Source organism: Fundulus heteroclitus, unplaced genomic scaffold, assembly GCF_011125445.2.
Source record: "Fundulus heteroclitus isolate FHET01 unplaced genomic scaffold, MU-UCD_Fhet_4.1 scaffold_90, whole genome shotgun sequence".
In the NCBI taxonomy this organism is placed as follows: Eukaryota; Metazoa; Chordata; class Actinopteri; order Cyprinodontiformes; family Fundulidae; genus Fundulus; species Fundulus heteroclitus.
In genome coordinates, this window is record NW_023397362.1 from 229,939 (window position 1) to 242,875 (window position 12,937).

General features: G+C 40.6%; 1 protein-coding gene across 1 annotated transcript in view; it reads left to right on the forward strand.

The window, feature by feature from the left end:
* Positions 1-12,937, forward strand: part of LOC105920076 (serine/threonine-protein kinase 4) — a 33,021-nt gene that overhangs the window by 621 nt on the left and 19,463 nt on the right. Inside the window, exons 2-9 of the mRNA XM_012855582.3 lie at positions 6,797-6,877; positions 7,955-8,083; positions 8,227-8,341; positions 9,112-9,276; positions 9,594-9,761; positions 9,899-10,036; positions 10,449-10,580; positions 10,686-10,887. Of these exons, the coding sequence (XP_012711036.1) occupies positions 6,797-6,877; positions 7,955-8,083; positions 8,227-8,341; positions 9,112-9,276; positions 9,594-9,761; positions 9,899-10,036; positions 10,449-10,580; positions 10,686-10,887 (1,130 nt within the window). The remainder of the gene's footprint in view (positions 1-6,796; positions 6,878-7,954; positions 8,084-8,226; positions 8,342-9,111; positions 9,277-9,593; positions 9,762-9,898; positions 10,037-10,448; positions 10,581-10,685; positions 10,888-12,937) is intronic.

Genomic DNA, 12,937 nt, shown 5'->3' on the forward strand with positions numbered 1-12,937 from the left:
GGTGTAAAGCCGCAAATTATAATATTTTACTTCAAGTCATCTGGTTCAGTTACAGTTTCTCAGCTGACATTTACACGAGCTTAACCGCGTTTTATCCCACCATTCATTTCGATATACTTAGTCTAAAATTTAAAGAGAAGACCGTTTAATTTCGCATGGAAGCTGCAGGTTTCAGTAGAAAAAAATAAAATGAATTCTCCTAGCCTGGTCCAGGTTGCTCGTGGGTTGCTGTGGTTTGTAATTTCATTTAAGAGAATTGGCCGATTAGTTTTCTGATAAGGGGGGGAGCTGACAAATTTAAACCGACCAATAATCATAATTCTGTTACACAAAGGAGACCTGTGGGCTTTATTATTTCCACCAGACTCATTTCAGACCTGTTTAAATACCACATATCTCCCTGCTTGAGCTGTCCTGTTTTAAATCTCAGGGCCTGTTGCTGCCAGGTGCCTCCTAATCTAATTTAATAACTCTGTTTAGATCTTTCTCCCCGCTGCCTTAATCCACGGTGGTTTGAAGAAGAGCGTTTTATTTGCTCTGTAATTAGAAACTGGTACCTCGGTGTGAGTGAGACAACCCATGCATATCCGACCACATTACTGGTTTTGTGGCAAGAAAATAGATCCAGCAGGTGTTCAGACGTTTATTTCTAGAGAATGTGATCTGTAAGAGTTGACCGTGTGTTAGTTTTGAATTCATTGTGCACCAAATTGTTTTTAACACTGTTTTTAAAGGCTGCTTCCTGTATTTAATCATATAATATTGTTGCTTCCTGTGTCCAAACCAGGCCATCAAATAACTACAAACTTTAGGCCCAAAATGGGCAATTCCATTCCTTGAAAGCAAGTGGGTTTTTTTTTTTTGTTTGTTTTGTTTTAGATGTGTCCTTGCTCCAACACAGTTGAATAAAAATAAGTAATTATCCCTCAGCATCTATCCTAAGCTAATAATAAACCCTTCAAGCCACCCATGTGTTTCATTCAGGTGTGTCGAAGCAGAGAAGCGTCTAAAACAGGAAGGACCACGGCCCGGAGGAAGGGAATTACCCATTCTGGCCCCAGGCTGACGGCGCTGTATTTTACAGTGACTTGCGTCATCTATTGCTAATTCTATTTTATTAATATGAATCTGTTCACCGTCCTCAGATATTAACTATATGCAGTTAATATGCCTAATGTTTTCCAGCTACCAACGTTTTTAGGCGTTTTGGATCCTGTATCTGACCAAGGTGGATTTAAATGATCGTCACCAACTTCCTGAAGAAACGCCCCTCCTGATGCCTGTTAATGATTGGCTGCCTGACATTGTAGCACAACGCGACCCCTTCATTTTGCAGATCCAATTTTTTAAATTTTTTTTTTGTAAACTTTGCCCTGTTTTAAATGCATGCAACTTGTAAACATGTTTTAGTACACGTTACGTTGCTGTTGCTCTAACTGATCTGGGGATTTTTGCCTCACAATCTCATAGTTTTTCAAGCTCTACAGTGATGTCACGGTGAAAAAGAGACGGTGTTGGCTGCTGCAGCCTCCTGTGCATAGGGCTGTGCATAAAAATCGATACAAAGATTAATATTGATATTTTTATCAATGATTTAATATCGATTTTCTGGCTTTCAATACCGATATACCTCCCAACACCTAGGGGGCGTTATTACAGCGCGCCATTAATGTTCACTGCGATGAAGTGCAAATAAGACGAATTTGCGGAATGGCCGACAGGATTTTAGAAGCGCATTCGTCCCTAAAATCAGACGTTTGGGCACATTTTTGGTTTCTGTGATACGTTAAATGCATTAAACCAAATGTGCTTTATTTTGCTGTTAATATATCAGTGTTCAATAAATTTAACATAAATCTAATATTTGGCTGGTTTTGTTGATTGAATGACTCTGAGCATTAATTTGAAAGTAATAAATATCGATATTGGAGTCAAATCAAGCTGAGCTATGTCGAGAATCGTATTGAATCGGCTCATCCTAGATGATACCCAGCCCTACTTGTGCATTTGTGCCTCGCAGCTGGCTGGCTCTGCTCAGATCATTGCCCTCAGGACCGCGGTATAGGGAGCCGCTAACTGTCCTGTAGCTGCATTGGTCGAGTCAGAAAAGAGCAAACGAAGCCAGGCTCTTTTTAAAGGATATAGTCGTGTTCTTCACACAGTTCATCGCATGTCGGAGCGTTTGCGTTGAGGCAGACATCTAGAAACTCTAGTTGAATGAAAATATCTCATAAAAGAGACTCTAGCTTGCTGGATGTCATTAGGGAGGTAGGTCCAATACAGAGTATGTTTTTATTTATTTTTTTCTTTTAAAGCTCTTCAGGATGAAACGCTGAAGCTGAATGAAATATGTGGGGAAATCGCAGTGTAAGAAAAGTCAGGAAAAGGTTTTTCTGATGTTGCGCCACCCTGGTTTTAAACACACGTGTCTTAGTTCTGCTGGATCCTACTAACCGTAATAAAAAAATCAGACTGCAGCTCTGCGTAAACAAACATTGACCTGCTGAGGTCGGCATTAGGGTGGGAAAACTCAGATTTTCCTGATAGATTGGTTTGATCATCTGTTCGTAAATAGGTGACCCAGTTGAGGTTTCCTGTTGCCCTGCTGGTCTGCCGGGCTTAACCTGTTGTTGGCTAAATACTATTTGAGTCAGTAGGAAGGTTTCCCAGCCGAGTCGCCGACACCATCAGAAGATCGATCACCAGGCCAGGGTGTGAAAGGCGCCGTCCATCTTCCCTCCGTGTAATCTACTGCCTGAGCGTGCATCTGGGTTGGTGGTTTTGGTTTCACTGGCCTGCATGTCGCCTTTGCCTCTCTTTGCATGAGCACGTGATGGTTTGTTAAACGCAACTCCTGACAGTCAGCGACTAAAACACAAATCAGGCTCCCTGCGACTGAGTGGCACAGATTTACTGGAAGGTTTCTGGGAGCAGAGAAAAAAAATTCAGCCTTTGCTTCGTCTCCTCCGACTTTAACGTATGAAAGCAGGCGCCAGCGTTGTAAGGTGACAAAACCAAAACACAAGACACGGTTTCAGCTCAAGCAGTAACAGCTCCTAACGTCGGCGGTGAAGAAATGGCTAGACACGAGCTGCAGCAGACTGACTGGGCCCCGGTGACTGCTGGTGTCCCATTCTGAGAACGGTGGCTGATCTTTGTCGCTGCGCTGAAGTGATTTTGTTTGTTTTAGAATAGGAACCAGTCTGTAGCTCAGTTTGCAGAGTGTGTTTGGCAGTAGGAACTAAAGAGTTCCCATTCTGTCCACTTATCAGGATGATGACAGTAAAAAAAACGTGGCTCTGTCATCACTATGTCCCCTCAGTCATCAGCTGTTTCCTCATCCAGTCACTGCGACAAGCGGCGTTTAATTATCTTAGTTCAATGAGAGTCAGCAGCAGTATTGATTGTAGAAGTAAAAGGCATCATACCTGAGGAATTGCATTATTATATATATATATATATATAAAAATTATATATATATATATATATATATATATATATATATATATATAATATATTTTTTTTTTTTTTTTTTTTTTTTACCAATTAATCATGTCCTAAAGGTCTATGAGGTTTCTAGGCTTCTGAGTTAAAACATCTACAGCCCCTTTTACACCGGCTCCATCTGGCCGGGTTCTGCTCGGCTCGCTTTGCAAGTTTTTTTTGATTACAGCATTGTTTGCTACCAGGCTGGCATTCTTTGGGCTCGGCTCAGGAGTAAGGCTGAGATGTGAGGTGACCAGACGGCGACTGCTGTCCACTGATTGGCCAAGGGTGAGGAGAAATGAGGCTTTCTCCGAGCAAGTCCAGGGAAAAGTTAAAAGTTAAACTGGCATTAATATTAACGACCATGACAAATGGAGTGGGTCAAACCAAAATACATTTTTTTTTTTTTTCTTTTTACAAAACATAAACCATGTCTGAACGAAACAAAAGAAAAGGAACACTTTAGCTTTTTATACGCAGACAGGCGCACTGTGTTTAAAAACCTAAATCAGAGGCGTTTTCTCATTTCACACGCTGAAAGTTAAGTTTCATCTTTAGTGTTTTTGGTTCAAAATGTTGTTCACAGCCCCTGATCCGAACCACCGTGTGCGGGAGGAGAAAGAGAGCAGCGCCCGCTCTCTTCTCGGGATCTAACCCAATCAGCAACCATCCAATATCCAATCTATAAAAAATAATTTCACTGCAGCCAAAAGTCCACGATTTGAGTCCAAATGTCCCTGTAAAGCAAACTTTGGAGCTGATCAGACGGTCACTTCTCTCCTCAACCATTCCCATTTCTGTGCTGGCAGAAAGAACCTGTGCTTCATTCATTAGTTAAGGCTGGTCTGTCATCCAAATTATCCCAGTGGATTATTTTTTTCATGCAAAAATATTCTAGACATTGTGGTATACAATAATGTAAATGTATGTTTTAATTAATGATTTATTAACTTTTTTATTCCAGGAGGGCGAAATAGAGTAGAGTTGGTGTAAAAGGGGCTTAAGTCCTAAATAGATCCAGACTTCTTAAATGTTTTAAAATTCATCTTAAATTTTCACTTTAGGTTAATTAGTTTTGGCCATCCACTATTTATTTTTTTTTAAATTTTGGCATAATTCATTGGTCCAGTGAGCCGTAATTCACGCTAAATGATTCAAGCTGTATTACGCCGGGGTAAAACTACAATGCCCATGATGCAGAGCGCCATGTTGGAAGGAATTTATCACCAGACACTGAACCTTCCAGAAAACCGGTTAAAGAGTGCTTTACCTGCAACTTTACCTTTTGCGTGTTCAGGCTATTAAAATCAGAATGTCGTTGGTTTACCCACGGCTCCTTTGTCATGGTAAATCCTCTGGTGATCTTTACTGAATGCATGTTAGATAACCTTTAAGAAAAAAACATTTGAGTCACACCTAAAAAAAAACACCAAGTTGAAAACATTGCATTTAAACCACCTAAGTTACTCTCAATATAAATTATTGGGTAACTGTAAATTTGTCATTTTTATCATTAATGTGGGGCTTTCATATGAAGTTTTTAGTTTGTGGTTTAATGAGTTACACCCAAATCTCCCTATTGTGGGACAATGAAGGGATTTCTGTTCTACTCAAACCCGGTTTTAAAAAGGTCAGCACAACTTTTTTTTTTTTTTTTTTTTTTTGCAGCCGTTCTTTTATTTGGGCGAGTAAGGAGGACAGGAGCTGAAGCTGCACGGTACATTTAGTGCCACGGCTGTTTTTAGGAGGAAAATGGACACAACTGGGGGAAAAACTAGGAAAAAAATATTTTAAATTTAGTAATAGAAACATTTGGTGTCTCCCACTCCTTTTTTGCAGGAGTTCGAAGGGTTCACTTAAAAGCAGATTCTGATTTTCTTGTGGGCTTCTGTAACAAATCAGCATTTCAGGACGAAGTCTGTGTTGCTCTTGGCTCCAGGTTGACTGACAGAGCAGCTCGGCTTCAGGCTGGAGTGACCTATATATATATATAGAGCTGCGGTGCAGAGGTTTCACAGAAAAACCACAGACTTACCGAGCAATGATCTTTCTTTTTAATAAGGGAGTCTTCAAGGCGGAAATTATTTTTAAAAAGGATTATTTTGTAACAGTCATCAGTAAAACGGGCATTTAAGTTTTGGTTTACATTGTGTTTTTGTTAGTAGTTATATCCTAAAGTATTCAAACATGGAATGTGAATAAGAATCTGTTTTAATATTTAGAGTAACAGACTAAAAAGAAAAAGCAACAACTAGGATTTAGTCAGAGTCTGACTTTAGAGGCTCTACGGTGTTGGCTTTTATCTGTCATGAGGATTTAAAGAGTCGATGAAACCCTCAGAAGATGCGTCCAGAGCTACATGTTGTCTGAACCGGCCCGCTTCACATGAAGATGAAACATGAGCATCATCTGTTAAGATGTTCTGGCGCTGGCCGGTTTGTACCCACCACGGCCGACGGGCTGCCAAAGCTGGTGGGCTGGTTCTAGCTAAGCAGCTGGTGGTCCGGTCCACCCACACCAGCGTCCCTGGAGCCCTGACTCAGCAGTCTGGCTCTGATTTGGTATTTAACACTTCCTCCCGCCTCCCTGCTCCCATCTTAAAATTAACTCGTCGCGGTCTGCATCTTGGAAGTGTTTAGATCTATTTTTGTCTCCAAGCGGAGGATATTTTCGTCTCGGATAAAAGAGCTTTTAAAAATCTGTTGTTTCCAAGAAGCGATCGTCCAAAAGGAAAACAGAATCTTTATTTAACTTCCTTTGGTTACACTCATGATGACTTTTTGGTTAACGTAGGTGTTTGATTATTTTGATAGAATTTGGGTTTTACTTAGATTCTTGAACTTAAAGAAACCAAAACAAATACGAAGCATCAAATTAATATATATTTGCCTTTTTTTTTAGGTTTTGTTTTCTGGATGATTGTCTGTTTAGCAAATGCCTGATACTTGAGACAAAGATCTGTCTGATTCTTGACTATAAATCTAAATGGTTGAGATTTTATTGGGAAGAAAAAGTAAAAAAAAGTTATGTCATAATTTAAATAACATTAGTGGGAACTTGCTTATCTGATGCATAAACATCATTTTATGTTTCTTTATTGTATTTATCACAATGCCTTTGGGTTTTAATTAACGAGGGACTTGGATTATTTTTTTCTATTTCATTTTAAAGGTAGGAGGAACAAATAAAAACAATTATATTAAGAGTGTACTGAAAACAACTGAATGCAGCCCTGCTGAGGGTTTGACTCCAGCTCTCCTTCACCAGCAGCATCTCTTCACCAGCATCCCTCTCTGGCTTCTCATTACAGGCAGCTGAAGAAGTTGAGTGAGGACAGCCTCACCAAGCAGCCAGAGGAAGTCCTTGATGTCCTAGAGAAGCTGGGTGAAGGGTGAGTCACAGTAAGATGATAACTGATTACCCTGATAGCTGATACCGTCTGGGTGTCTAAACTTGCCTGCATTTAAAGGCCTAAGGGTTGGTGGTAATCAGCCTTTTTTTTTCTCTCTATTTTCTTTCATACTCTCTCTAGAGTTTGTGCCTCGTTTATTCCTCCCTGCTCGTTTGTCAGAAGGCTCCTCCCTTCTGTTGTGACTGTCAGTCTAAACAGCGCCTCTTCATATCCTGTTTCTCAACGCTCTTCCTGTTTTCAGCTGCTGATTGACGCTGCGCTTGCATGTGTCACAACCGATGCCAGGCGTGTCACCAGGAAGGAGCAGAACCGAATGAATTTCCATCTAATCCAGATTTTTTTTTTTTTTTTTTAAGTTTGTGCCCTGTCTCCTCGTGTTTTCTCATAAATCAATCATTAGCAGCGCCTCTGATGTGACTCCTCCTCCGGGCGACGTTTATACTTTATTTTTAAAGCACTTGCTACCAGTTGAGAAGGTGACAAAATAGGACAGTGACTACAGACTGGTGCTCGAAGCAATGTGGAAAACAATGCAGTTCAGCCGGGTCCTCAAAAGTGACAGATGTTGTCGACTGATAGCTGTTAGTTCCTCCTGCCTGAAAGGCAAAGCACATGAAAACTTCACAGCAGAACACGCTAATAAAAACGACAATATCCGCACCGACGGGTGGCCTGGATCATGATCTCCTGTTTTTAAAATGTCTTTAACTGCTCTGAACCAAATTCTGTATTTTGTCTATTTATAAGCCGAATAAAAAATGTAGTCAGACTGAAAACAAGCACTTAAAATGGAAAAATTACAAGCAGGATCACCAACTCCAGAGATATATGATGTCTGCCATGTTTGATGTGATTGACTGGAGATCAGAACCAGATGTAAAATATGAGAATTCACCAAATTGTCCTTTAACAGATTGACATCATAGCAGGGTTTTAAACTGTGCTGATGTTTATGGATGGATACTCTGGGTTTACTTTATCCTATCGGTTATTGGTCGTTTTTCACAGATAAGATCAACAGATAAAACATTGAGCGCAAACTGTGTGTGTCTGCAGGTCCTATGGGTGCGTCTTTAAGGCCAATCACAAAGAAACCGGGGAGATTGTAGCCATCAAACAAGTTCCCGTAGAGTCGGATCTTCAGGAAATCATCAAAGAAATCTCCATCATGCAGCAGTGTAACAGGTACGTACGGAACGGCTCCCTGAATTAGTAACACCATCACCTGTCTGACGTAGGGCTACTTAATGAGTCGTCCCGTACTAGTAAGAGCATTTCTGTTCAGTCCTAAATAAATAAATGTCTGACGACTGCATGTCTGCGTTTAGTCCCCATGTGGTGCGGTACTATGGCAGCTACTTCAAAAACAGCGACCTGTGGATTGTCATGGAATATTGTGGCGGTGGATCAGTGTCTGATATCATCCGAATACGTAACAAGACGGTAATATGACACTCACAGACACACACACACACACACACACACACACACACGTGTTGTTTGTGGAACGGAAAGTGGCCAATTGTCTCCAATCAACTAGTAAAGGACAGATGGTTTTTACACTATTAGGATTTAAACATCTTTGGTACAGACATACATTTTTTCTTAATGTCAAAAACTTTATATATACCATTTAATGTAATATCATATATATACATTTTTTAAATCCTAGTGGCATTTTTCCTCTTAAACATGTCCAACACTTCAAAATAAGACTTTTCTGAGTTATTCATTTCATTTTATTTAAACCTTTTTATTATTTATGTTGGAGGTTTTTCCTTCCCGTTAAAGGGGAGTTTTTCTTTCCACTGTCGCTTCATGCATGCTCAGTATGAGGAATTGCTGCAATACCATGGACAATAAAGACGACACTGTGGCTCTACGCTCCTTCAGGAGGAGTGAATGCTGTTTGTCAAGACTTGATGCAATCTACTGAGTTTCCTTACATTGGAAATTCTTTTTGACCAATCTGTATAATGTGATTGAATTTGACTTTGGAAAGGGCCTTGAGATGACATGTTTCATGAATTGGCGCTATATAAATAAAAGTATTTCCCGATTGAAACATTTTAAACGTATTAAACGTTGTTTCCCTGAGACGTTAAGCGGCTAATAAACATAAGTCTGTGAATGTAAGTACTTAACCAGCTCTAGATGGCTGCTGGATCACAACTCGTCTAATCAGTCCTTCTGTGTGTGTTTGTGCTTTCTAGCTCACAGAAGAAGAGATTGCCACCGTCATCCATTCAACTTTGAAGGGTCTGGAGTATCTTCACTTCATGAGGAAGATCCACAGAGACATCAAAGCGGGCAACATCCTGCTGAACACAGAAGGTCAAGCCAAACTGGCCGACTTTGGAGTTGCTGGACAGCTCACAGTAAGCAGACGGCCCGAATCCTGATCAAATCAGCCAATTATGTCTCATTAGTTCAACAAAACAAGCATTAGAAAAATATGTAAAACAGATCTTAAAATTGAAATACTTAAACAGTTTTTTAAATATACATTAAGCATGGTTTATATTGTAAAACGTTTTTTTTTTTATTTTTGCTGTGTTGTTCTCAGTAATTTACCATAATGTAATTGGACATCACACGTGATTTATGGTTATTGCCCTGATGGCATTGAACTTTTTTAAAGACTGTTATTTTAATGTAACGGTAAATGTTCCTGTCTTGCTTTTGTCCTCCGTAGGACACCATGGCGAAGAGAAACACAGTCATCGGCACACCGTTCTGGATGGCTCCAGAGGTCATCCAGGAGATCGGCTACAACTGCGTGGCTGACATCTGGTCGCTGGGAATTACAGCCATAGAGATGGCCGAGGGCAAGCCGCCCTATGCAGACATACATCCAATGAGGGTGAGGTTTGCTTTTCTAAATCTGAAGGAAGGAAACGTTTAAACCTACTGTGATAACTGAAACATGGAGCCATGCTATCCTATTATTTGTCCTTTAATAAAAGGTTTTGAATAGATTTATCATTTTTCTTCTTGCAGGCGATCTTCATGATTCCAACCAACCCTCCTCCAACGTTTCGAAACCCAGATCAGTGGTCACCAGACTTTGTAGACTTTGTCAAAAAGTGTTTGGTGAAAAACCCTGAAAACAGGGCGACCGCCACACAGCTGCTCCTGGTAAAGTTCTCCGCCGTAGTGGTGCTGGTAACACTTTAGGGCCACGTCAAGTTACCCAGACATGGTTTTTACATCACTTAGCAGTAGAAATGCATGTTCCTCTTGTTGTCTTATAGTTTTCTTTCGGTGAAGTCATTGCAAATTCACTTTGTGCAAAACATTTAACAACTTCATGAAGAGTTGTACAAATATTTTATGTAACTTTTTGGAAATATTGTTTTGTGTCATGTATTTTTGTTAAATATCTGAAATATTTCACCTTTAAAAAAACAGCAATATGTTTCTGCCATGAACAATAACAATACCTTTATTGTATTTTTTAACAATAACCACTTTCTATACTATTGCTTAGGAAAACAAATGTTTTTTTATGAATTTCAGACTTAGCCGTGTTTATCTTTCCTCCCTATAGCATCCATTTATCAAATCAGCCAAACCCAACTCCATCCTCAGAGCCTTGATCCAAGACGCCATGGAGATCAAGCTAAAGAGACAAGAGGAGGCAGATCAGAGGGAACAGGATGCTGAAGATGAAAACAATTCGGTACGGGCTTGGGAAGCTCTGGAGTTCAACTGTTTTGGAATGATTTTATTTATTTTAAATGCTGCCACTCGAACGCTGCCTGACCCCAGTGCCTCTGTATTTCAGGATGAGGATGAGGTCGACCAGGGGACGATGGTTCGGGCCGGAGCGGATGATTGTGGGACGGTCCGGGCTGCTGGCTCGTTAGCAAGCTCGTTTAGCGGTACGATGATTGAACACGAGGACACGGGAACCATGCAGTCGCAGCTTGGCACCATGGTCATCAACTCCGATGATGAGGATGAGGAAGAGGCTGGTACTATGAAAAGTAAGTCCTTCTACGCAGGTTGCACCTGTGCGCACATTTATTTGGTCTCAGGGTCTATAAAAAATCAGTTAGACAGCTTTAGGAAATGATTGAAACTGGACCTTAATTTTATCAGTTAACCTTATGAATCTTTTTTGAGCTGCATTACTTATTAGTAAGACTTTAGTAAACATTGTCTGACAGATTGGCTGTCAAAATCTTTTTAAAGTTGTTGGATATCTAGCTTGTTTTAAGAATGGAAATTTTTAACAAGTTGTATGCTGTAGGCTTGAGTCCGTTTATCCACTAGGGGGCGCAGTGTGTCCATGACTCAAACCAAAAAGACTGATGAGTTGGTGTGTTTGTAGTTGGTAAATGACCTTTGTGAGAAACTTGCAACAACAGTCTGTTCTTCTGTTTAATTCTCATAGAAATGGTTTTCAGGATAATGATCTTATATTATAAAAATATATATTTCTGACCCCCGACCCTCAGTAGTAAAGCTTTGGTTTTCTCTTTTCCGTTTGTTTTTAGGTGTTTTTTTTTTTATCTTGCTAAACACAAAATTAAGTTTTCTCAGCTGCTGAAACCTTTTTTTGGTTTCCCGCGTTACATTTAGATATCCTACAAAACAGGAATTAATGCTATTACTATCACATTTATATAAAGTTATTTTGAAACACAAGAATATGCAATTCCAGCTTGTAAATTAATTCATTTCATTCATTCGTTTGATATTTTTTTCTTTTTTTTTTTTCTAGCATGTATTTAATCTAGTAGTCTTGAGAGACTTGGGCAGTAATGTGTTGAATCAGGTGTCGGGTTGAATATATTACCGCCTGGTACACATTACAGTTTATTTGGCCAGCGTCAATTTGGAGTCTGCGGTGTAGGAGTTGGAAACATTAGATCTCTTGGGTGCTTTTGGCAGGGAGGCTTTATTAGAGTTGCATTCTGTTTGTGTGGTTGGAGTCTGTGGGTGGACTTTGTTTTTATAGGCATTAAAATTATCCCCAATGAGAGCATTACATATGTGAATGTGTGTAAGTTGGACTCGAGCGACGCACGCTGTCTGAAAAACGGAGCTGCGAGAAAACAAGTGATTGGAGAACATAACGATGCGATACCAGGACTCCTGCACTGCGTTTAATGAGGCTTCTTTTTAAGCCAGGGAAGCTTTGTGAAACTTAGAGTCTGAAACCGATATTTGCTTCATTTAGGTGAACAGCAGGGCTCTGGGTAATGAGTCATGAGCATACAAACCCCAAGATCCTGACATTAAGGCACTTGTACATCACCGTTGGCTTTTAGTCATGCATGCATGCTGTCTGTAGAAAAATAGTCACCTCCTTTCTGAAGGTTGTGGTCAGTGTAATCTTGTAAAAAAAAATGTATTCATTTTTTTTTACAAGTTTTTATGTTGGATGCGGGCTTCCTATAACCTGACAACAGCCAGCTGCATGTATCGCTCCGCCTAGCTCCACTCACATACATCTGGGACCTCGCCATAGGCATTGCCTTTACTGAAGGCTGGGCCTTATCAAAACTCCTTGCATATGATTGGATAAGCCACTTGTCTGTCATCTTTATCGACGTGCTATTTCAACCAGTCACACCGAAGCTAACCCGTGACGCTGATGAGACCGACGCCGGAAAAAAAAAAACGTTTTTTTTTTTTATGTGTTTGCGGCTCTAGTGCAGGGTACCGCGAGCCGGTCCGCGGAGAAAAAGTCATCCACCCTCCCCCCGCTCCGCGAGTCGGTCCGCCTCGCATAAGCAAATTCCTGCGGGAAACACTGTAGTGGCAAGCGTTTTATTGACAGTGAGCTGACAGGAAGAGGGGGGAAGACAGGCGGCAAAGCGCCGCGGGTCGGAGTCGATCCCAGGCTGACCGCGTTGAGGACTAATAGGCCTCCCAATATGGTTAGCGCTAACCGCCCCGGAAAACAAAACTTGCCAAATCCGGTCGGGAGAAGGGCGAAAACATGGTTTCCACCAACAAAAGCCTTCAGAGGCGTTCTCTCATGTTCTTTTAATGAAACGGTATCAGATAGATTGGACAACACGGAAG